Genomic DNA, 27,109 nt, shown 5'->3' on the forward strand with positions numbered 1-27,109 from the left:
TGGTTTATAATCGATTGTTCACTGAGTTAGTTGAGAATTAGTTAAATTGACCCTTTGGTCGGTAACTCCAGGTGTTGAGGGAAGCTATTTCCTTAGGTAGGTTCCACTAATCAACTACTGCGCGCAGTTGATCAATCAAGACACGATTTTGTATATTTCGTTTAATCAGATTCATTTAATAACAATAACACTTGGTTTTATTACACTGTTGACTATTAGTTTTTAGAGTTTTAAGTGACCCTTGTCAGTGGACCTTGGTTAAGGTTTAAACTTTAATTCTTTCAATTGACACTTGTGATTACGTCCTGAACACTTTGAATTAGGTTTTGGACATTAGAGTATTCACTGAGACTTTACTTAAACTTGAAGTTTCACTTCAATATTTTAAGAAAATTTGTTCCTTTTGCGTTAGCGATGGATGTAGAAGTTGTAGCGCTTTTCTTGATGTTTTTTTTATTAATCTGAGTGTGTTTCTTTGAAATGACTTTATTTATTTTTAATTGAAATATCACTTCCCCCCCGCCTCACCCCCTTGCCATTATGAAGTTTAATTGCTTTACCGACATTTCAATTCCCAAGAAACACGTCAAAATTAAGAACAAATAAAGTCATTTCAAAGAAATACTCGGATAAGTTGAAAAAAACCATGTCAAGAAAAGTGCTTTTATTCTTTTCTCTTTGGCGATTGATATAGAAGTGATTTTACTAAGATGAGATTTAAATATCTATGGGCTACTGTTCACGTGTGTGCATACACGCTCTAGTTTCTGAGGATAGGATTGGTTGATTAGGGATGGTGGAGAGGAGAGAGACGAGCCGATTGGTTCTAGGCCAATCGGGGAACCTCGAAATTCGAAATTGGATTAAGAGCAATTAAGGGTGCACCTGCATTTTGACTCTTAAGAAAAATTCTGTTCTCACGGAACTTTTGAATTTGGAAAACATCATTTGACACTTATGACTTTTGGATTTTTTTATTTCGCCGCGTTCGGTTTACAATTTCAGGATGCTAGTACTCATCTTACTGATTTAGTTAAATAGTTCTATTTCATGTTTTTTGATAGTTTATGATGCGCGTGTATGTGTCTGGTTTTCGGTTTCATTTCAAATATGGAAAAGCTAGTTTTATGATTTGCTCAGGAAAAAATGTGGTCTTGACACTTGAATCTTATTTTCTGTTTGAAACGGAATAATATTCTAATTTACTACGTTTGGAAAAATATCATTAGAAATGGGGACTAATATACTAATTATTGGTAATACTCGGCAGTCCATAAGGTAAATGAAAAAATTGAATTAGCGCTATCAGGTGGCTATGATAATGACGTAATATTAGAAATGAAAAATTTAAAACCGAAATGAATTTTCCATAGAATTTCAATCAGATTCTAATAAAACTCCAGTAGAACACGTGAACGTCACAGAAGAGATCTGAGAAAGTATTTCGAAATCCTTTTCTTTTTTTTTGGCAAGAACACTTTTAACACAATAGATTGATGATTTTCCCTTATGTCATTCGTTTCCGAGAGATTGACGCAGCTCTCATGTTAAAGCTGTCTACGAATCATCACTTTAATTATTAATCACTATAATGATGTGAGAAAACACTATGAAAAGACGTTTTCTGTGAGAATTTTCCTCGGTTCTAGGCTTGACATTGCTCCCTAACATCCTCCATTCTGTCAATAAGGTAATGAACTAATTATTGACTTAATTTTTTTATTGACAGGTTACAACTATCAATCACAAACAGCACAGCCACAAGTGATGTCCCTGTCAGTGGATCCTAAAAACGTATACAATCCACCGGATACACTCCAGTACCCAGGAATTGAGGATGACGTACAGGCACGTGCAGACAGTCCACCGAGTACATCCTCGAGTCACAGTGATTTGAGTAGTCCAAGTTTTAATCGGGATTCTGAGTTAGAATTGATACCAAAGAGCCAAGAACAATTTCAACTCCCGAAGCACGTAAGATAATACAAGCAGTGTTTGGACGTCTATGTTATTTACTAAATTTCTTTGTGTAAAGTCTCATTAGAATCATCGATTCTCAAGGAATCATCTCATTGATCAATTGGCATTCGAATGTATTTCAATTATTCAGACACTGCTCAATTGATTTCATTAGATTTTGGTTGGAAACTTTTCATTAACATTTCAATGAATTTTCTTGCACTCATAGCTCTCAAGGATCCCTGATCACATGGAGAGCACGTAAAAGAGTGGAAAAAAAAGTTTCCATGAAAATTCCAATGAAGTCCGTTAAGTATACTTACAGCAAAAAAAAGTTATCAACATGACGAACGACTTGGACGACATTTGGGTCATTCTGATAGGATAGAGTAGGGATCATCGCACCTTGATAGTTTCAAGCATCGAAATGCTTCGACAATAATCAGTATTTTTATCACTCACTGAGTAGGTCCAACGATTTTACTGTAGGGACACGTGATAACTTCATCAATTATGCTTTTATCTTAAGAACGTGTCTCCTAGAATCATTCATTAGCGACGTAATTCCATAAATTAGTCTAGTACATTGTTAGATTTTTTTTTAAATTCAAGTAATAGCCACTATAAATTTTGAATGTTGTGAAATTTAAAGCAATTTGAGGTCAAATCGTCCGTTGAATTCACTATTCATTGATATTTCAATAACAGCTGGGTTTCTGGGTTTGTTTCCCTGTGAAAAATCCCCCTGGAAAAGAATGCCTGGGTAATTTTTCCCCTGAAAAATTTTTATCAAAAAAAGTTTCCATATCCCTAAGAAAACAACCCACGTGAAATTTTCCTGGAAAATATTAAATCAGATACGTATTTGAACGCAGCATCAATTCTTTTTTATTGAGTGTCACAACTCAACCGATCTGATTAACCCTCGATCACTCGCTCAAAGAGTTTTCGTTTTTTTATACTTTAGCGTGTTTCTCGACACTTAAAATTTCTGAAAAAAATAGAATTTCTAGTTTAATCCTTTCATTAACCGTTGGCGTTGTCCGTTTTCTTCTCAGGAAATTTGTTTAGCTAAAAAAAAGAAACGTCGAACGGACAGAAAAACGGCTCTGCGTCATCCGGTCCGAGTGAGTCTTCGTCGACCGCTCGAGTGACAGTGTTGCAATATTCACTGCCACACTTGAAATGCGCGCGTAGCGGTAAGCACCAACATGGCCACAACGCGCTCGGTTTAACCCAGCGGCTCTGCGCTAACCGTGCGACGGATGAAGGCTGGCTGGCGGCCGAGCGCGGGTGATCGAAGGTCAAGAATAACAACGCATTAAATTGATTAAACAATCGCGAATAAAAAAAGACGATTTTTGTCATTAACTTTTCCATCTTTTCCCTTCTCAGAGAAAAAAAGAAATTCAATTAGCATTTTCTGAAAAAAATTCCAAGCGAAATTCCACATGGAAAAAATTAATAAGGAAAATTAATTCCAAACGGAAGAATTGATGCCGACAAAAAATTGACGGGGCGAAAATTTCCGAGATTTTTTCAATGGGAAAAAAATCTGAAGAAAATGCTGCACGGGAAAAATTAGTGAGGGGAAAACATTTCCAAGGGAAAACTTCGCCGAGGAAAAATTGACGGGGAAAAAAACTCCGACCACTGAATAATAATTGCCTTAATTTTCACATCTTTCGATATCATTATCATATGCGTCGCAAAACTGCAATTTCATTGAATATTCCAGATATTAACTGATTTCTCAGTAACAACATCCATGGGAATTTCATGTGAGTTAGTCGTTGTTAAAAACTTCAAGATTTTTTGCTTGAAATTTCAGGGGTAACATTTAAACAGTCAAGTGGCTCACGCGATTTACATTCTTCCTCTTATTAATTATGAATCCAGAGTGAAAATACCAGGATATTTTCCTTCCTGTTACCTTTTCAACAACAAAAAGAAACTAAACTAACTAAACCAACGTTTCCCTCCGAGACCCCGTTTTGGAGATATTTGCATAATTAACGAAACGTTCAGGATTCACTTAAACCACTTTATTCGATCCCCACTTGAATTACCCCCGTCAGCAACGAAATCACACATAAAAAACCTCGTTATCTATCGCATCTGCTCATGGCTTTTCCTAATATCTTTTAAATCTCTATCAAACACTAAATGTAATTAAAATCACACACGAAGCTTTCTTCTTCCCTACTCGAAACCCCCCATAAATTCTCACATTCTATTTACATTTCACCCCAACAGCAGCCAGTGCCGATGATTCCCAGTCTGGAGAGGCAATCGAGCACCGGAAACGTTACGAGTAGGACCTCGAGTTTTAGTAGTCCAGTGGGACCTCTATTAACTCGTCAGGTCAGTAGTGAAAATACTTCCCCTCGTAAAAGCCTACCAGGCATGCCACCAGAGTTTCCTCCACACCCACCACTCCCCCAAAGACAGAACAGTGGAGGAAGTCCAGGGGCTGGAAGCGGGAATGGAGTGCTCAGACAGGGGTCTCAGGGCTCCCTCTTCGAGCAGATTGCCCATCAAGCTAAGGATCTAGTCAGGGAAACGACCAGGCAAAGCAGTCAGGATGGATTTCTGGCTCACATGGACAAATTTAAGCATCATGCAAAGGAGAAGATCACTGAGGTTGGTGAGGATAGTCCGTTTGCCGCTCTCGAGCATTTAACACAACAAACTAAGAAAGCTATGGATGAGGCTACGAAGTCGGTGCAAGAGGCCTCCAAGAGTGCAATGGAAGCGGGAAAAACCGCTGCTGGCGTCAGTAAGAATACTCTGGATGACTTGACTTATGTTGGGAAAAGTACGATTGGAGATTTAACGAAGAGTGCTAAGGAAGTTGCTACTAAAAAGGGTTTACTGAAGGTAATTAGAAGTGAAAACAAGCAGGGGTTCGAGTCTATCTGAGAGAAGGCAGGACGTGACCGTTACTTCTTGCGCTATTAGTCTCTTTTGTTTTATTTCTACCAATTCCATTGACAATAAGGTGCTGAATGGATCCGTAGAAATTCTCTATCCTTATGACATGCAACCGTAATCACAGGCTACAGGGTTAAATAACAGGCTAAAAGGTTAAATATGTCTGAAACTGCTCCGCCGGCTGTGCTTATCCAAAATACTAAAACGTTCAGTATTGTAACAGCTATAACCATGCCAATTTTAAACTTTTTTTCAAATTTTATTGTTGGAAACTTTAACGTGTTATTTTCATTTTTTCTCAAGTAATCGTGCATACAAGATTTGTGTTGAAAAAAATGGAAAAACGGCAATATCTCCCAACTTTGTATCAAAAAGGATATATATTTTGATTGATTTAGATAGAGGTCATTGCAACGGGTATTTTGAAAAAAGAATAATCGAAATCGCTGCAGTAGTTTTTGAGATATTGAGGAAAGATGAAATTTAAACAAGTTGTTATGTCTCAGGAACTATTGGACTGATCTGGCTGAAACAGCGACAAAAGTTGAGCTCAATCATAGCTACAATGAGCCAAAATTTTAGATTTTTGTCCACAGATTTCATCATATTTATGGTAAATTTTCTAAAAATTAATCACAAAACCCCATGGTAGCATATATACATACATACAGACGTGACCCTAATAACATTATTTCTTCACGTTCCATAACATTGAACCATTTGCAATAAAAATTCGAAAATTGACAAATCGGTCAAATACTAAGTCATTCGGAAACAAACACTTCTTTAATTGTCTAGATACTAGACTAGTTCAAAACTTGTTCTCTGCGCGCATGCGCGTTGTTATGGAGGGTTAATCGATAAATCAGGAAATCCCGGAGTTTCCGCTGGGAATATCCGATGACCTTTTTTATTGAAACAGTTCCCAGGGTATAATTGAAAGGGGATCTCAAATCGAAACTTGTTTCATGAATATCTCGGAGCATATTGAACCGGAGGGGCTATTGAATTACGATGCGGAAACTTGGGCTTTCCGATAAGAGAATTTGATCTGATCTTTTCCGAAATATTAGAATTGAAAAATTATTGAGTAAAGAAGTGTGAACCAAAGTCAAGTCAAATATGTGACTATTTGTTCACTAGAGCACTCTCCTGATCATAATTATTTCGAAGGAAACATGTCAAGAGATTTGTAGTCGGAAAAATTTTCTATGAAGGTCGGTGATATCTTACTGTATAACTTTCGGCTTTTACGCATGCTTCTTCTTTCCATTTTAATTTTCTATAGCATTTATATTCCCAATGCTTTTTTCTCTTTCGCAGTCTCAACCATCGTTCTTTTTTATGTGTTCTCTTGTGATTACCACTCCACTTAGTGACCATGCTCAGCGCCGTTTAGCTTCTCAAAGTTAAGTCTGCCCCCCAACTCAGCTCCCCTAGTCCCTCAAGGCTTGTCTTCTGGTGATATCTCCTTTGAGTATTCATTAATAATATTACTAAGCAATTATTAATTTCCGTGACTTACATAAACATCAATTCGATTTCAAGTGAGTTTCCGATGAATATTTCCGAACCTTAGGGAACTGAATCTACTGCCATAGAAATCTTTGTAAAAAAAATCACGTTGTAGACTTGTAAAATATCTTTATGATAATATCTATCGAACAACATCAGAAATTTCAATGTAAATGAAATTCCTACGGATCCATTCAGAGGCCTACTACTAATGGAATTGGTAGAAATACAGGAAAACAAGCAGGGGTTCGAGCTTATCCGACAGAAGTCATGTAACCGTTATTTAGAGCGATAATCATACCAAATTTCAACTTGCTATCTTCACTTTTTCTCAAGTTATCGTATGTACAAGAATGAAAAAATTGAAACACCGAAAAAACGGCAATATCTCGATTTTGTGTGAATATCAAAATATCTAAATTTTGTGTGAATGGGTAGCAATATTTTGATTGATCTAGATAAAAACCGTTGAGACGAGTATTTTGAAAAAAGAAAAAAATCAAATTCGTTGAGTATTTTGTGAGATATTAAACAAAATATACTTACACGTAAAGTTGCATATCTCAAGACCGCTCGATGGATTGCGCCCATCGAAAATACCAATTTTTAGTACTATAAGAGCTAGCAACATACCAAATTTCAACTTGCAACTTCCATTATTCTCAAGTTATCGTTGGTACAAGATTTGTGTTGAAAAAATGGAAAAACGGCAATATCTCTAAACTTTGTGTTAACGGGTATATGGGAGGTAGGGGCAAAGCGGACCCTCTAAGCGAATCGTTTAGTTTTTTAAATTCTAATGAGTCAATGCACTTCACGTGGAGATCATAATCTCATTAGAATTGCAATTAAGATCTGTCATTAAATTTAAAAAAAAATTAATGTTGGGGCAAAGTGGACCCTCTGTTTTTTAAAAATTATTTTAATTTTCCGTTTGTCAGGAGTCATTGTCATGTTGTTCTACCGATTGGATAGAATGTAATCGCTGTCGATCAAAAACTCACATTTTTTGTTCACAATTAGATCCGCAGGAGCTCACACAAATTTATACTTGCCCTCATTGCATATTTTTTTAGTCAAGGTAGTAAATTTCACTTTATAAAACGTATTAGAATAATTCTGGCGACTCGATTCAATAATTTATGTGAGGGTCCACTTTACCCCACACTTTTTTTTTTCGAAGGGGTCCGCTTTGCCCCGGGGGTCCGCTTTGCCCCTACCTCCCCTATATATTTTGATTGATTTAGATAGAGGCTATCGAGACTAGTATTTTGAAGAAAGAAAAATTGAAATCGGTGCAGTAGTTTTTGAGATATTGAGGAAAAACGAAATTGAAGCAAGTTGTTATATCTCAGGAACTACTGGACCGAACGAGCTGAAATAGTGCGCCAAAGTTGAGCTCAACAATAGCTATAATGAATCAAAATTTCAGATTTTTATCTACAAATTTCACCGTATTTATGTTGAATTTTCTAAAAATTAATCACAAAAAAACCCAACTTGTCACATAGATACATGATCCTGATAACATCATTTCTTCACGTTTCATAACATTTTACACCATTTGCAATCAAAATTAGAACATCGAAAAATACAAGGCTTTCGGAAGCAAGAAGACTAAACCTGTGAACCCGTAAGTGATCACATGATTTCTATCGATACATAGGCTCAAAACCCTGCTTGTTTCTCTATCTTAAGCAAAGCCTAAAAAATGTTATCCAAATTTTTTCCATGTTTCAAATAAAATTTATGGAAGGGTCTTCTAAACATTTCTCTCTCTCTAGAGCTTGGGAGACTCTCAACAATCTCCACCTCACACTCCCCCCTCGCCGAGTATGCAACAGAGAAGAGACGTCAGCAATACTCAATTAGTAGCTCCAGAAACACGAGTTAAACGTGACATTGGCCGTGACTTCTTCAGTAACGTCAGCAGTGATATAAATGGAATTGCAGCACAAACCAGTGACATGTTCAGTGGTTTATTCGGTAATAAAGGAGGGAATAAAAATTCTGGTCTCTTGGCTCAAGGACAGAAGGGGAAAAATAAATCACCGACTTTCGGGCCATTCAGGAGAGGAAAAACCGGAAGTGTGGAAAAAACTTCTTTGATAAAGCATTCAACGAGTAGAGATAGCCGAGAAGATTTGCAGAGGATGCAGAATACTGAGAGAACGAATACGAATAGTGACAATCAGGCATTTTTGACGGACGTGGTTCATCAGGTGCTGGACGGCGAGGGAGTGGGATTTTTCAAGCTCAATCGGTTAAGGAAGCTCATGGAAGATGAGAGTTATCGTGATCTCGTTGTTACGAAGTTGAATAAGGGATTGAATCGCCGGATCAGTCCTGATGATCATATCGATGATGTGGTAAGTAATGAAATTCGTTGCCTTACAGGTAAATTCCGATCAATTTAATGAAATGTTGAGACACCTTGCAGATGAAATTTCAGTTCCCAGATTGAATTTTATGCTGAATCCACTGGTTAAATTAGTATAAAAATAATATAAATTTCAAGACTTCTGGAAAAAATCTAAGTGATTTAATTTATTGTATTCTCATCAGTTATTGAGTTTTTCAATCCTCATATGTTGTTCATCGAGGTAACAATAACTATTTCAATCAAATAATAAATCTTTTGTTAAATAATTGTTTGAATCAAATAAGAAATGATTCCGCGAAATTTCCATTTTTTAGAGTTGAATAGCGCAGAAACTATGTACTAGAAAATTTTACAAAAAATTCACTGTATTAGGAATTTATCAATCTACCACGGATTCGTTTTTAAGAACATCGTAAGAACCGTTTTCTCGTAAGAGGGAAAATTTAGTCCGGGGGGACCCATAACTCCCCTCTGGCTTATGCCTCACGTGCTAGAAGCACCCATTTCATTATTTATTATCTCCTAAACTGTGTAGTTCAGCTAGTTTGAATTTTTGTCATTAGCTGAGGAATATTACAAACCTGATCTATGAAAAACATGTGAACAATCGTTAGAAAAGCCTGTTTTCAAGGGATCCGATGAGGGATGCCCATCAATCTTCCGATTCTTCAATATTAAAAGAATTTCCGACTTACATTGATCAAGGTTTAAATATACTAATCGAAATTAAAAAATAATAAAACAACGGATAATCTAAATTTCCAATTGATGATGAATTAAATATTTAAAAATATAGAACTATAAATTTTCTATTAAGCAGATAATACTAAATTTCTTATAAGGGATTTCCGATTATCCAAATAATCGTCAATCTTCCTAATTCAATTACTGATTAATGACCAATTAAAAATTTTACTATTTAAGGACGTACTACACCCTTTCGGCCAGAATTCACGTTTTTAGCATTTTTTGTCAAATTATTGATCGGATTGACGCAAAATAATATATCGTTTTTGCGTTTTATCATTATTGACTGACTCACAAAGTTTCATGGCGGTGCAATCATTTTCCTGCATTTTTTCCAAAGTATTGTGAATTTCTGAAAAGTTTTAGAAAAAGCGCAGGAAAATGATTGCAGGATCATGAAATTTCGTGAGTCATTAAGTAATGATAAAACGCAAAAACGGTATATTTTTTCACGTCAATCCGATCAACTATTTACCAGGAAAGTTCAAAAAAACGTGAATTTTGGCGAAAAGGGTGTAATACATTCTTAAATTGATGATTACTTCAATAATTGAAATTTAAAAGTTATATCAACTAATTGACTACTTAAAAATTTAACAGTAATTATAACTGATGGATATGGCTATCCCTGTATCCGATGTGGTATAAAGTTCATCAAGTTGAATGACTTCTCAGAATGAAAAATATTGCTGTATGTAATTATTCAATGTTCCAGTGTATTTCTCGGGGCGTCTACAAAGGAATGCTCATGTGCCTTCAAGCAGTGGCCCACGGTCTGAATTCCACTTACGAAAATTTTGGTTTGGGTGGTATGGCGTCGGTTTTTCAATTGATGGAAATTGCTCACACGCACTACTGGAGTAAAGATCTATCGGATGGGGCATTAGAGGGACCTCTTATGCTTCAAGCAAGTTCATATGGTAGTCATGATAGTTTAAGATCTCACCCATCATCAAAGCAATCAGAATATGGTGAAGTAACAAGAAAATTATCATCCCAAGATCCTTCGCAAGTGCGTCTCGAAATTTCCCATGCTTCATCAGCACCAGCACACTCTGATAATAATCAATCCACTACGGATTTATTTCTCGATATGTTTTCGAAGAAGGGAAAGTTGCTGAGTAAATTGGCTTCGTTTGATTCCGAAGTAAGTAATTAATGACTTGAATGAAACAGTTTGAGTGAAGAAAATCTTTTGATATTTTGTTCGAAAATTATCCATTATGGAGATGACTTGATCAGCCTTTTCGTTAATTTCTCCCAGCCAACCGTTTTCGGCTGGAAGCAGTTAAAGAAAAGGAAGATTTTAGTACGGTTGTAAATCTATTTTGGATGACTTAATCTCTACATCGAAAATGGTATTTTAATGATGAACTTGTAATGTTGTGTTCACAGGGCAATAAAAGCTCGTCAGCAATCTCCAGCGATTCTCAGTCCTCAGAGCGATGTAGTATATTGAATCATCCAGCATTTCGACCATCCAATCAATCATCAATTCGCAGTGCTGTATCTGACAGCGAAGTTGACGGCAATAGCCGTGACAAACGCTCAGGTAGCATATGGTCCAGTAAATCATCGCTCAGCACTGGTTTTAGGTATCATGGGGGTAATTTAGTGACTACAGCGACTACTCCGAGTCCTGAGGCTGCTAGGACTTATTTGTTTGAAGGTAAATCGATAAACTACTGCACCATTGTGTTTGGGATGGGGTCCATGTCTAAATATTTTCCGCTAAAAAAACTCCGTCAAAACAACTTTACGTCAAAAAAACTTGGTTAAAAAAAACCTTCGTTAAGTAAACCCAACCCAAAAACCACTTCTCTCATAAACAAATTCCATGAAAAAACAACTCAAAAAACTACCTGAAAAATAATCAATGATGAAAGAAAAAAACCAACGACTATCAATAAAATTGAACGAACCTTTATTAACAAAATAAATGAGTAGTAGACAAAAAAAAAATTATGCAATGAAAGGGTGATATTAAGAGCAATTCCTTTCAAATATTTCATGTACGAACGATTAGCGTAATTACGAACAACAGCACTCAAACGTTCATCATAAGCAACATAACGCTTGCGTTTACGAGACGCGATGTCACGACCTGCACCCAACTGCTCGAGCAAAACCTCGGATACTCCTTGCTCATCCTTGAGACAATTGATAAATTTACAAATAGATGCACGTGAAATCCTCACTTGACTACTAAATCGGCGATGCCAGGCTTCAACGCCATTGTTGGTACGAGGCAACTCCTCGACTACAGCCTGCCATTGCCATTGCCTCGCCATTGTTGCGTAAATATTCGGCTTTCTAACAAAGTTATTTGTACAGAAGTTGTTCTTGAAGGAGTTTTTTTATGACAAACGTTGTAATTGCAAAAGTTCAAAATACCGAGTTTTTATGACGAAGTTTTTTTGACGGAAAATATTTAGACGTGCTCCCTTTGGGATGGAAGTGAATCCATTGTTATAATGCCTTTATTCTTCTAAAAGGTTTATTGGGGAAGGAACGTTCTCGTTTATGGGACCAAATGCAATTTTGGGAAGACGCGTTCTTAGATGCTGTGTCGCAGGAGCGGGATATGATAGGAATGGATCAAGGGCCAGGGGAGATGATGGAGAGGTATGCAAGAAATAAGATTGAATATTCCTATAGAAAAGTGGAAAGGGGAATAGCGGATGTTGTCCTATCACTTTATCAATAAGCATTGATATATCCTGCTTTTAGAGGAAAAAAATGTTCTCAAATAAGTCTTGATGATTAAGAATAAAAAATCTCATGATGAGACGAACAATTGTTCCGTGAAATAAAAAACTTTCCTGGTTCACGTATACTTATATTCGCCAGAAGTTTTTTTTCGGTTTAGTAAGATAAAATACTATACCTGTTCTAAACAAGACGTGAATAAGTCACCAGAGGCGAACATAATCGATAAAATGACGATGTGTGACTTTTAAGAAACATAAATTTTTGGATGAATTGCTCTATACCAGGATGTATTGAATCGACCAACACAAAATTGTTATGAATATTCATCTTAGATTGCAAATTTAAATAAATTGGGGAATTCTCATATTTATGCTGCTTAAAATTCTGGAATTTTACTGAATTTTCAGTGAAACCTAAAACTTCATGTTTTTGTTCCTCTAAATCGCATTCAGTGTCACTGTTCTGAAAATTACTAGTTAACTGTCTATGGAATTTAATTTTTTCCTAACAGTGTGTGCAAATAGAACAATTTCTGTCTTCCATCTAATTTTCGCCTTGTCATTCTTTTGGTTCAAACAAGACTTGTTTGAGAACATATTGTTCCTCTCTTTGTGTACAAAAATTACATTAAATTTTCAGGTACAAAAGTTTGAGCGAAAGCGAACGTCGACGACTCGAGCACGACGAAGACAGATTACTATGCACTCTACTCCACAATTTAACAGCAATTTTAGTGATGCTGAATGTTAATAAGCTCGAGGTCAAGAGAAAAGTTCGAAGATTACTTGGGAAGAGTCACATCGGGCTCATTTATAGTCAAGAGTTGAATCAATTACTCGACCAAATTGATAACTTGGTAAAAAGAATTCAATATTCACATATTTTTATCCAAATATTTCTCTCAGCCCTGAGGAGATAATGACAGTTTATTGTTTTCTTTCAGCACGGGAATGACATTGATTTGAAGCCACTGACGTCTCGACAAATGCACAGACAATCGTTTACCGTCCATGCTGGTACGGATGCCGACGGCGAACTACGTTTTCTCGAAGTACGGCACGACGGACTCGTTTTGAGATCGGTAAACGGTGTAATTGTCGAGCGTTGGTGGTACGAGCGTCTTGTCAACATGACGTGCAGCCCCAAGAACAAAGTACTATGTTTGTCAAAGAGGAATGTAGATCAGCTGGAGCTTCATAATTATTACACTAAAAAAGTGAGTGCAAAACTAAATATATGGCGAACTGACCCGTGTTCGAATGAATATGCTCATAGCCAGTTTTGACGTCTATCTAAAAGCATAACAACGTCGGGAACCGATTTGAAGACCATTGAGACTTTATTTTACATCCCATAGATTGAAAATAATATATTACGATACACACGGAAAGAAATTTTCAATGAAAATTACGTATCTTTCCGTAATTCCGGAGCGACATGTGTTTGTAGGCAATTTTACGTAACTGTCACGGAATTTTTCCAGAGCGTTCCGTAATTTTTACCTGAATCTCCTGTGAAACATTACGATACCGTCACTGAAATTTTCTGAGTCGATTCCGTAATCGGTGAGCGAAATGTGAGTTCCGTAATTTTTACTGAACATTTCTCTCCGTGTAGTTTCTGTGATATAGATAGATAGATAATTTATTGCATCTGTGCTATTGCACTTATACATGGGGGTCAGCTGGTCGCTCGGTACAATAAATGCAGACATAAATAAAAATAATAAAGAAAGATACAATCTCAATCACGGACTTTAATAATAGGAATTCAGAAATTACGAGTCCATTTCTTGTTTCATTTTGTTCAACCTTGAACAGCAAGGGAAAACCAATATAACCTCAAGTTTATCAGTCAGCAGTTGTTCAAAACGATGGCTTTAGAAACATAGTTGAATAAATTTATTGCACGTTGATGAGAAGTGATTGTTAGAATTTGCGAGGCGTGCTGGAATCGCTGTAAATATTTCTCTCTCAGAGGCCCCAAAGCGATAAATCCCGTCCAAAAGTGCTCGACACTGTCTTTTTCCCCAATCCCATACAGGGGGCAATTTGATGATGCACCGAGTTTCAACAGCCTTCCTCCCCAAATGAACCTGGGGTTCTGATGACTGATAACTCTGGATTGACTAATTAAACCCAACTGTTTAAGGTTAATATTAAAATACAAGTAGTCAGTTGAGTTTGGTATGATATTCAGTAGACGGTGATACAAGGGGCAGGATGTGGAGGTTGAAGTTTGTGCTATGTCTTTCTCCCAGATACTTGATATCAACATATCAATTATCGTGTCCTTCCAAGTTTCCACAAGGTCCGCGTTTTGGGCCTCAAAAATGTTCTAAAAACCCAGACTCTTCAAGATGGCCTGTGGTCTGGAAAACCAGTTCGAATTTGAGGCGGATAGTTTCTGCGATATTCAACTCTAAAAAATGGATATTTCATGAAATCATTTCTTTTTTGATTCAAACAGTTATTATTGCCTGCATCAGCAACATATGAGAATAGAAAAATCCAATAATTTATGAGAATGAAATAAATTAAGTAATTTAAAATTCTTTCCCTAAATCCATAGGGACCAACTTTTGGGTGTTATTGTCTTGGGATATACCTTAAAAGGAGACTTCGGTGAGATTTCAAAGAAGTGGGACATGTGTAGTGAAATTTTTCATAAGTTGAAAATCGATTAGATGTTTATAAAAACGAATAATTAGAGCAAAAAAATCAATTATTTGATTACATTTCCAAATGCAATACGTAAATGTTAACACATACAAATTCAATACACTCATTCAACATAATCAAATTCAACACACACATTCAACACAATTATCAACAGTTTCGAAAGCAATAAATATTTACTTATGGTATGAGAATTAATTTAATAAAAAAAAAAAAAAATAGGAATAATAATACAGTGAATTCTATTAATATAAATGAGAACGTATAAATCGGTAAATCGGCAAATTCAATAAATTGATATCAAATTACAATTAAACTCTTCACAACAAAATAATATCTTACTTTTCTTATTATTTTGACCGGTAACCAATTATTTATTGTCTGTTTGCCCTTCAGGGAGTTAAAATGCAAAAAATAGAGCACTGTACTCAATTTTTGAGATAAGGAAGATGTTTTTTTTCTAAATTTGTCAAAAAAAGTAGAAAATAACAATTACGAATTACTTTTGTCAAATTCGAAAAATTGCACTGTTCATGCAAAACACCCAGAAAATGTATTCTCAAAATTTTCTTCATCGAAAATGTTTTGTTCAAAAATTTGATAAATATTTAGAGAATATATTTTCTGGCTGTTTTGCATGGATAGTGCAGTTTTTCGAATTTGAAGAAAAACAATAATTGTTATTCTGCACATTTTTTGAAACATGTTGAAAAAAAATCCTCCGTATTCCACAAATTAATTACACTGAACTATTTTTCGATTTCAAGCCACTGGAGGACAATAAAACAATAAACAATTGATTTTTTTTTCATTAATATTCCATTGTGACACATCTAATCGATTTTTTACTTATGAAAAATCTCATTACAATATCCCGCTACTTCAAATTTCAATCCAATGGTTTTCTAAGATGAACTGATTGTTTTCAAAAAATAAAATTTTTACGTGCTTCATGACGATGTTATACAGGGTGTGTGAATTTGCATCTTTCAAAATAATTACTTCACTCCAGAAAAGAATTGCATTTAAATTTTCTACTCTGATGGTAACTGCCGTTCACGTTACACAGCCAGTCACTGGGGGTCTTCCCAGTGATTTTTAAAAAGCAAGGGAAGGTGTCAGTTAATCATTATTATTTTTTAAATAATAATTATTAATGAGCATTTCTTAAATCGAATCACCTGAGAAATGTGGAGCAGTTTTAATGTTGCTTTCAGTATTCATGTTTTTAGTTAATGATTTCCATAGTTTTTCTGTCTTGTCCACTGGTCGATAATGTAGAGAAAATCTCCGAAAGTTCACGTAACCTTGTGTATTATCATAAAGAGTAACTTCGAGAATTCATTTAATGCTGAAATCAACTATAAAACTCCTATACATTTTTTAGATAATTTCTTCGACTCATTAATTTGACTAGCTCCTTTCCTAGTTTTTTGGAAACCAACTGCGAAGATTCTTCAAATTTCTAAATTAATAAATTAATAAACTGATCATTCTACTCGTCAATTATTTCCCAGCATCGGAACAACTATTGTTGTAAACAATAAAGACAAACATAAATATAAATTTTTAACCAAAACTCTGTCTTAACTTGTATCGACAAAAAAATTGGAGCATGCAAATGAGCTGTAATTTGTCATCTAGGTTTTCAGCTACAATTTGTGAAGTAATATTATGTACTGATTTCTTCACCTTTGCATGTCATTCATTGAAAAAATTTAACAATACAAAATGTTGAAATGATTTTCGAATTTAACGTTTTTCGAAATTTGGAAACAACATACTTATGAATTATTCATTGTTTCGGTTCTAGCAGAAATGTTCCCCAAGAGCATGAATTCCCCAAAAAACTCCAAAACCTAGCGCCAAAATAAAAAAAACAACTATAAGTTACGAATAAACACCAAATTGTAAGGTCATGAACATATTTTCAAAAAACGAAGATCATTAAATACATATCACAACGAATCGAGCAATATGAAATCCCAAATTTGAGCAATTTGAGCAACAAGTCCGTGTAAAAAATGTTGACAACGTTTCTCAGATATTTATCAATGTCATCGCGATTGTAGGTATCAACAATAGCTTTAAGGCGAAAATCATAATGACGGTAAGCTTTCTCCTCTTAGCAGGGGAAGCACCGCTCTTAGTCCCTGTACCCGCTACACAACGGGTGGATCAGCACTTATCCTCCAGTCGAATAAAATAAAAATAACAGAAATTGGCGCAAAGAAAAACATGATGGGGAAGAATTTTCCTAGTGTACAATTTTCCGGGGAACAATTATTCGGATACCATTGTTTTATTTAGCCAAAAACTGTGTGAACAATTGCGAAACCATATTGAACAACTGTTAAACTGAGTTGTTCCTTCATGTTAACTTGTTTTTTTCGTGTGTCTGCAGTGCAAAGATCTTTATTATTGTATAAAAGACGCCATAGAAAAAGCTGCAGCCCGAGGTCGGGCGAATCTCGGTGTCGAGCTCGGTGATGAATTCCCGGTTCAAGACATGCGTACTGGCGAGGGTGGTCTTCTTCAAGTTTGCATTGAGGGTGTAGGCCTACTTTTTGCTAACAGCAAGGTACGAAACTTTTCCAACTACTTGTATTCATTAATCTTTACTGATTTTCCTTGTATATTTTTTCCTTTTTTTTTTTACTTCAAACTTTTTTTTTCTTACAACTCGATTCTCTGGCTCTACTAGTCTAGTCACTTGGACAATAAAAAGAAAACAAACAGCACACAGTTTAATATGCGTAAGCGATGAGATAAAATGCTGAGGGTAATGGATGGTTGGAAATAATAAAATGAAAAATTGGAAAATATCATGGGCCGACCAATAGAAAATAACGATGAAAAAAATAATATCTAGAAAATATTTATCCGCAATTAATTGATCACCTGGAGTTGTTCAAACTATCTCTCTGTAAGCTCATTATTTCATTATTTATTCAGTTAATTTCTTGTGTGTTTCATCGATTCATTTTATTTTGCATTTCCTATTTATGTTATATTTAGTTCCCATTTTCTTGCAAGGACCACTCAAGACTACCCCCTTTCCGTACCCTCCACTTGAATTTAAAAAAAGATATCCACGTTCGAAGTAGATCGTAAAATTTCGTTTCCTCTGATCTTATTTCTGCTATGTTTTCATAATTTATTTGACAAAAGTAGTTAACGAGACAAAATAGTTCTGGACCCTTTCTGGACATTAAAGTCACAAAAGAAAATTACATAAATTCGTGAAATTGTATTGTAAAATCCAAGATATTCTTTGATTCTCTCCTATTTTTTTAATTAATCGATTGATTTATAACCTTTTAAAACCATTTCTAAATGTTTCTCTTTGCATGGAGCTCGATGTGCAGCAACAGTCTCTACTTTATCTGTATCCAAATAATACTATTATATATCCGCATTCTATATTTATACTTTTTGGTTCTATATTCCCGTAATTTTTTGGTTCATCAAAAGGGAAAATCAGAGATAAAGTCCCCATCGATTGCTGTTTTTTAATCATTATACTATCAATTTTTCTCATTATCCGATTAAGATCATACATATATATTTTTCGTATATATTGAATGTTGAATGCCTATTAAATATTATATAACTATTTTGGACTGATAATGAAAAAAGATTTTAAAAAACCAGCTAATATTTTATGTCTGGTATTCAAACTTGTTAAAAGAAGTCTATTTGCATAATTGATGTGTCATTTATTCTGTAGTCATTGGCTAAAATATTTTTCGTAATACTGTTCTTTTGAAATAATGCAAAAATAGACTTTTTTCAATTTTTCTCGGGAACTTTTGAGATGGTCCTTGAACAATAATTTGTGTAATATTATCAATAATGTTGAAGGTAAAAACAACTGTCAGTAGCGGTGTATATCAGACAATTATTTTTATTTAGAGGAAGGAAAAAAATCGATTTATTTCTTATTCTGCTCTTTCTGTTTTTGTCCTGTCTCACGACATTGCCCTCGCTGGACAAACAGGATTTCGAGGTATTGAAACTAATCAAGTGACTCATTGTTACAATTCAGTATATCCATTAATTTTATAATTCAGTGTTGGCCGTTTTTATCATTATTACTTTTATCATTTGAAAGATTTATTCATAAATGCTTATCTATTATTTTATATTATATATATATTAGTTTTATTTTTAGCAGTGCTAAGAGTATCTAACTACATATACCCTTTTTCAAAATCGCATAATATTCATTTTACAAATAGAAATGCTCTGTCCTACTTGATTGTTTATACCACTAAAATTGGTGTTAGTTGTGATTAAATGTTTTCAAATAATTCCAATATTGAAATTAGATGAAATACATTGAACCAATTCAAGTCCAAATTAAATAGTTGAATCATCAATTATCATTGGCTATCAATTTAATTTTCACTCTAATCTTCACTGGAGACAGTGCAAATTACCAAATTTACTGATAAATAGAAAAGTAGCTGCATGACATTGGCAAAGACATTAATTTGCACAATCTCCATAGAAAATAAAAGGGTCTATCATAAACATCTGTAGTTGTGCTAGTTTTTTTGTAATTGATTTATATTTACATTGAGTTCTTAGCTAAAATAAATTTGAAATCGAAGAATCCGACCCCTTCAGCATGTTTTTGTATTTGCTAATCTTTGAAGAAGGTGCAAAATCTTAAGAGGTCATATATGCGGCAAAGTGATTGGATGAGAGCAGTCCAAAAATCTGATATCAACTATTTTAGAGTTATTTTTGGAAATGAGAGATCTGGAGAAAAGTGCTGAAGGATATTTTTTGTAGTGCAAAAAAATTTCCTGCAAAAAAGTCGTTTGACAAATTCTCCTAATCCTCTTTCTTCGAAAGATACTTACGAAATAATCGGAGAGCTTATTTTGGTCTTCTTTTTTCATCATTTCGCTGCTAATCCATTCGGTTTTGAATGAAAAATTCACGAAGAAATAATATTATATTAAATGAGTGCGCTACAAGCCTACCTAGAGGCTCCAATAGAAAGCAATGGATTGAAACAATGGGTTGGTCCATGGCACCGTAACACTTAATATGTTTTTTCGATGTTTCTACATTACACTAACACAACTCACGAATTCCAATAGAACTGTGGCACGTAGAACAATGAACAGAGAAGAAAAAATTTTTTGTATTAGAGAAATATGAAGATGTTGACAGAAAAGAAGAACATTTTTTGGCATACTCTAGGGTAGTTTATGAACTAGTTGATTATCCTTCACCGCTCGTTCATTGAAAAACACACATATTCCGATGCACACATGGCACTGAGAATCAAAAGCTGTCAATTAATCATGTTATGATAAGTTCAGGCCATCTCCAGAGTTGCCTGTCACTGCCTTATTGTACCCTTTGCTGAAAAACACTTTTTTTAAAAATTACATACTCTTACTGTGTTTCCTATAAATCACATCAAGCGAATGCCTTTATCAACAGAAATGTGCATGTTACACTGACTTGCAATGCATGAGTAGTTAGTAGGACTATACCAGCAATGCGCATTACACTCTCAATGATTTGTGTTTCGAATAGTTTAGTTGAATAATTTATTGATGAATTTCTTTTTAAAAAATTACTATACTGAAGTTGAATTGAGTTTGAAACTGAGGAATATATTTTTCCTGTAATTGAATTTACAATGAAAGATTACAACTACACTACGAAGAAACCGATTCTTTATTGTACGCAGGATTGATCAAAGTTAGTGGTCTATGGATTGAGAGAATGTTTAGGAATGAACGAGTGAATATGAAAACGCATGTGATATTTTTCTTCTGTTTTCGACCAAATTAATTAATCCCGCATCGATTGATTTCCAGTTCTTTGTAAGATTTGATCATATCCGCAAGTGCTTTACCCAGAATGGAGGCGTTTTCGTGTTGGAGGAATACAGTAAGTTCGATAGTCGCTGGTGTTTACGTTGTGGTCAAAGAGAATAAATAAGCAGAAATATTATGACCCGATTTGATAGATATTATCATAAGGAATATTTTGACGTCAAAAAAATTCACTTCAGTTGCTTTTTTTTGGAGATATTGAACAAAAAAGATTTTCAAGAAATTGCTGTATGCCAAACATTTTCACCGGATTTAAACTTCGCAGATCTGAATTTGAATCTCAATATTTGAACAGTTAGAAAACATCTAAAAAGTCTGAAAAAAATTAGAAAGTTTACTGTTGGGAGAAGATTGATGAAATGATTTAAAAAGTGTAATTTTTGAAAATTACGAGCATATTCTATAAATAATTTATAATTTATAAACATTCAACTTTTCACCGTAAAAACCATTTGTTCGGAGTCGTAACAAATTTATTCATATTTAAAATGTTACCAGAAATCGATTTAATGCCTAAAAAAATAAGGTATCCTAAATTTTAAACAATTTCAATTATTTATTTATGAATAACGAATATTTAAAAAAATAATCATTCTGTGCAATATGTAATTTGAATGAAGCTTAATATTCATGATTTGTTTTCAAATTTTTCTCACACATTTTAATTAAAAAATTTGATGATGCAAAAAGGTGGAATCTAGAATGTGATCTGTACCAATTTATAAAAGATACTTGCCTATCCTTCATAGATGAAAGAATATATTTTCAAAAAATCATAATTTTCTTTACTTTTTTAAAATTCTCATTGACCCACGCGGTGAATACCCTAAATTGAGAACGATAGGGAATGATGATTACGAGTCATTTTATACTATTACAGATCCGAAAAATCGACAGATTATTCAACGTAAATATATATCTCCCATGGTGAGTGAATTATAACTCAAAAATCATTATGATCCAATAATTTCCTTCGAAATAAAAATCCGGTTATTCCGATTTTTATTTGTTCAGGCCCGAGAGATCTGTTACGCTGTAATCTGCGTATTTTCATACCTCGCAACTGGTCTGAAGCAACGTAAATTATCTCAGAAGGATCAAGAGTCTCTGTCGAATGCCACACGCATCATAACACAGGAGACAGCAGCATTGCAAACTGATAATCATCGCTGACAACGATACGAAGATTCTATAATATATGTACGAGAGCCCCGTAGTAACATTCCACGTGTTTCCCTCGCCAGCCTGATGACACTCAACGTCACATTCGAAAGGTCGCGTTAAGCGATTGTTTTTTTCTCTATCCGAAAAACGAAGAAATACATTTCTTTGATCTATTAAAGTCATATTTTACAGGTACACTCATGCGGAATTTAACGCTTGAACGAATATTTAATGCAATAACTTGAGGCAAATGCGTGAAAAAAATAAAGGTTCCACGAGGAAGTTATCAACGGTTCTAATTGCACTAACGATGAAAAGTCATGAGATAATTCAAATGAGCATTATTCGAGCGAGTGCCTATCGATGGATGAAACAATCATTTCATTCACTAATTATGTACTTCATTATTTTGAGACAGTCAGAGGCCAATATAGTGAGACTCCACAGTATTACACAAATACCATGATTGTGAATATATGTACATAATCATAAAAATCCTCCGATATAAAAAAAACCTTTCGCAATAAGTGGAATCATTCCTGAAATTACTGTCAGATCTTCGTAGAGCATCTGCATTATCTGTACGATATTTGACAGATAGATTTAAAGATAGATTATTGCAGTTGCAAATTAGATTATATGAGAATAATGGATTCTATTTCCGTGATACTTTATACATATGACAACAAGACAAATCTTGAGTAATGTCTATAATTTATTAGTGACTGTAAATATTTGTTGTTAATTATTATGTATTATGAAAAAGATGATTAAATTAAAGTTTCTGCCAATGGAGTGGAAACGAATCATATAACATACGGTGTCTTTTTTATGGGTAATGTGTACTGTAACGGGGCCAAGTTTTGCTGAGACAAAAATGGACGTTAACTCGCCCTTTTCCCTCGGTGAAATGAGAAACTGAAGCAAATTCGATGATTGGGCGCCAGCTACTCTTTGTCTCGACGGGAACAAAAAACCGAAAATTACTTCGATGCGGAAAACCCAATGAAGAACCAAAACTCAAAATTAAAGAAAACTTGAAACTAAAGGGCCAAGGGAAAGGTGAAAGGTTGCTGGCGCTGATCAGGGGAGTCAGTTGTGAAGAGAGGGGTAGGTTCAGGTGGAAAACGAGTTATAGGGCTCTTATTCTCAACAATAAGGCACGAAAAACTGAAAGTTAATGCCGAACTGTACAGGTCTATATTGTCTCTAAATTTGCAAAAAAATATTTGCTAATTCCCAATAAAGAAATATCGAAAAGCAAATAATTAATATAGCAATCAACTTAAAAAATTGAAAGGAATAGAACATGATTTACCCTGAGAGAGAGAAATACAAAAATTATATAATAACAAAAAAAAATTGAAAACATGATCGACTCGACAAATGCAGAGTAGACAAAGAATCAGAGAGATGAAGCCAAGAATGAAATTTATGGCACGCCGTGCAATAAGTCGAGTTTAGCGCAGCGTGCTTCAAACTCGACTTCTGCACGATGTGGCATAAAATAGTATAGACCACTCGGGCATAAACTTCGTTTTCAACGAATGTGAATACAGACCTCGCCTTCGGCTCGGCCTTTAAACTTCACATTCGTCGAAAACGAAATTTGTGCCCTTGTACTCTAATGTACTATAATTCCCCAAGCTCCTATTCCTATAAAATGACACGTATGAAAAAATCGTATAGAAATTTTCTATATGAATTGCGTATCAAAATTCCATAGAATTTCCGTCTATGATATTCGGATATTTCTTGTGACGAGATTTTCTCGTTACGGGTTGAAATCCCCTTAAAAAGATACGTGAACTCTTAAATTATTGAAAAGGGGTTATGCGGCCAAGTTTGCCAAACTTCAAACGGCAGAATGTACGAAATGACCGACTAACAAAATGCCGTAAGGTAAATGGTACCTGACTCCCGGTACCTGACTCAGTCCCAATAGCTGAATCGCCGAGTATCCGATTGCTAATCTCTTTCGATAAGTAATTATTTCTTCTCAAAAATGATAATATTTAATTTTTTTTAAAAGCGTAGAGTTTCAACGATTCTAACGAAATAAATTCCATACGGTTGGTATTCCCATAAGTAATGCAAGTGCTTCGCACTCGTGATTTTTAACCTGAAAAACTTGACTCCTTCGTTTGTTTGCAACGAACCTATCGGGAAATACCTGATAATTTTGAAGCTTGAATGGTATTCGAAGGCGAATTTTTCCCATCCAAATTTCAGCCAATAGGATTGCCCTATTCGACTGTGTTTTATATAGTCAACACGAGATTCAACTGATAATTTTTTGATAATTCAACTGGCAATTGCCAGTTGTTAATTTTTCACGTTGCCTTCATGTCTATGAAAAACAAAAGATTTACCGGTCGATCGAACCCTTCGTTGGAACTGACAGATAGGATTTGTCTGATAGTGCAATCCTCTTGGCCGAAATTTGGATGGAAAAATTCCCCTTCGAATATCACTCGAGCTTCAAAATTAATCAGGTATTTCCCTTAAGGTTCCCTGCATGCAAACGAACCTATCGGGAATACCTGATAATTTTGAAGTTCTTGTGGTATTACTTGTGGGAATTTTTTCATCCAAATTTCAGCCAAGAGGATTGCACTATGAGACAAATTCCATCTGTCAGTTACAACGAAGGGTTCAATCAACCGGTAAATCTTTTGTTTTTCATAGACATGAAGGCAACGTGAAAAATTACCAGTTGAATTATCAAAAAATTATCAGTTGAATTTCGTGTTGACTATGTAAAAAACAGTCGAATAAGGCAATCCTATTGGCTGAAATTTTGATGGGAAAAATTCCCAAAAAAATTTGGATTCAACAATTAAATTTGATACTCGGTTGAATTGCTCCCTTCGGTCCGATTCCTAGTGTCAACTGCTAAGAGGTGGCTCATCAAGCAGGGACTGACTTAAACTTTCGTAAAAGTAGTAAAAATGTCGAGAAAAACAATTTTTTATGCCAATAAATAGCTATTCAGGTATTGGGCCATCAGACCTAACCTATGTTCGAGTAGCTGACTTCGTTGTTTCACTATTAAGTTTCGTATTGTTATACGTATGAGATATTGTCATAAGTAAAACTATCGAAAATCCTTCAGTACACGTGAATAAAATAATCAGAAATTTTTTTTCTTCAAACTAAATTTTTCCTCTAGAGAGAAATTTTAGAGTCTGCACACCTACCGACCGGAATCTGAAGAGTGTTATTTTATTGAGAAAACTTACTGAATGTTTCTTCTATTTGCATAATGTCATGATGATGATCCATATGTCATAATATTTATACCAATCTATTATTTAATAAACGATATTTATTATTAAGTGTAGATTTCCATGGCAATAACTTGTGATTCAACTACTGGGACATGGGGATTCAGGTATTGGGACATGGACGTTTTTTGGATTCAACTACTAGGACATAGTTCTTACATAATAAATTCGTTTAGTTTGATGTTTGTTTAATATTTTTATAGCTAAAAATAATTGTTTTCGGTCAAATAAAGTTGGATAATCCTCTAGAATAATTCCTCCATGACCAATATAACCGAATTTATTTTTATGCACGTTCTTTCATCGACTCTTCCTTAAAGAGTTAGCTACCGGGACATTCACCTTACGCTCTAAATGTTCGATTTTTAAAATGGCTAGAATTTATCAATCCTCGATTGGGTGATTTGTCCGCAATTATTGATATACTACACAGTTTTTATCATACTTATTTGAGTAACAGATAAATCAATTGACCGAGACGATGAATGATAGAAAATATATTTTCCCCTGTGGAAATATTCCAGAATATGTGAATGTTCAACTATTCATTCACACGAATTTAAATATTCCATATACGATAGAATTACCGATGAAGGACTGGTCCGATGGTTGAGAAAATTAGAAAATATCTTTGACCGTTAAGACATTTTTTATATTTTTATTTCATCCACAAAAAGTAAGCATCCGAATATCCATATGCGGAAATTTGTGTTCCACCGAAAGGGCGATGGCGTGAATGTTCGATACGCCCAAATGTAGATTTTTCCGTCAGTATTGTAGGTACACTGAGGATAAACGAGAAATCATATTAGAACACAGGGAAATAATTAATTTCCGGATAAAACCAATTTCTATCATTCGAGAATCATTTGAGATAGTTTAAGACCGCCATTTTACAGTTCAGAAACTAATATTCATTTATGTAATTACTCATTCTTTATAGAGTATATATGATTTCTACTTTACCGATAGCGTTACCTACAATACTGTCGGACAAATCCACATTCGGGCGTATAGAACAATCGCGTCATCTCCCTTTCGGTGGAACACAAATTTCCACGTATTGATATTCGGATGCTTACGTTTTTGGATGAAATGAAAATATAAAAAATTTCTTAGCGGTCAAAAATATTTCCTAATTTTCTCAACCATCGGACCAGTCGTTCAGCGGTAATTCTATCGTATCTGGAATATTCGAATTCGTGTGAATGAATAGTTGAACACTCACATATTCTGGAATATTTTAATCTGGCAAAATATATTTTCTATCATCTATTAATTCGGTCAATCGATCTATCTGTTACTTGAATAAGNTCGGGCGAAGGGGGGGAGGGGAACTCGGCAAATGATAAACAAACCCATTTCGCCCCACGGTTTCCATAATCAGGGGCAGGGGCGGGGGTCAATTTGGAAAATAGCTGACAGGCCCAATTTGCCACATTTGTTGTTTTTTTTTATGCNTATTAATTCGGTCAATCGATCTATCTGTTACTTGAATAAGTATGAGAAAAACTATGTAGAATATTTATAAGTGTCGAAACATCACCCAGTCGAGCATTGGTGAATTTGAGCCCATTCGAAAATCGAACACTTATAACGTAGGGAATTTTCTAGTCGGTCATTTGGTACATTCTGACGTTTGAAGTTTGGCAAACTTGGCCCCAATCCCAGAGTCGCCACCGAGCCAAAGAAGGGGGCGCCACATACTCGGAAAAGTAACCAGAGTAGGAATGACCCCCCCCTCTTGACTGTAGGGTATAAAAGGAGNGCCCCATTATTTTCTTAATGATGGAGAGGGGGGGAGAGTCAATTTGGGAAACAGCAAACAGACCCATTTTGCCCCATTTATATTTTTGCTTCCGAATA

General features: G+C 34.9%; 1 protein-coding gene across 3 annotated transcripts in view; it reads left to right on the top strand.

Annotated features, from left to right (window-relative positions):
* LOC107046570 (MAP kinase-activating death domain protein) overlaps positions 1-22,772 on the top strand; it is a 40,510-nt gene extending 17,738 nt beyond the window's left edge. Inside the window, exons 8-21 of one of the 3 annotated variants that reach the window (XM_015269211.2) lie at positions 1,730-1,974; positions 4,216-4,839; positions 8,193-8,777; positions 10,254-10,458; positions 10,540-10,685; positions 10,934-11,207; positions 12,034-12,163; positions 12,890-13,106; positions 13,194-13,466; positions 17,333-17,509; positions 18,929-18,937; positions 20,775-20,847; positions 21,673-21,719; positions 21,807-22,772. In XM_015269211.2, coding sequence (XP_015124697.1) covers positions 1,730-1,974; positions 4,216-4,839; positions 8,193-8,777; positions 10,254-10,458; positions 10,540-10,685; positions 10,934-11,207; positions 12,034-12,163; positions 12,890-13,106; positions 13,194-13,466; positions 17,333-17,509; positions 18,929-18,937; positions 20,775-20,847; positions 21,673-21,719; positions 21,807-21,965 — 3,164 coding nt within the window. In that variant the 3' untranslated portion in view covers positions 21,966-22,772. Of the gene's footprint in view, positions 1-1,729; positions 1,975-4,215; positions 4,840-8,192; positions 8,778-10,253; positions 10,686-10,933; positions 11,208-12,033; positions 12,164-12,889; positions 13,107-13,193; positions 13,467-17,332; positions 17,510-18,928; positions 18,938-20,774; positions 20,848-21,672; positions 21,720-21,806 lie in introns of all 3 variants that reach the window. The other 2 variants (XM_015269209.2, XM_015269210.2) reach the window with 2 other exon arrangements.
* Positions 22,773-27,109: the final 4,337 nt, after the last annotated feature.

The sequence above is a fragment of the Diachasma alloeum genome, unplaced genomic scaffold, assembly GCF_001412515.2.
Source record: "Diachasma alloeum isolate Michigan unplaced genomic scaffold, Dall2.0 Dall_scaffold_01509, whole genome shotgun sequence".
Lineage (NCBI taxonomy): Eukaryota > Metazoa > Arthropoda > Insecta > Hymenoptera > Braconidae > Diachasma > Diachasma alloeum.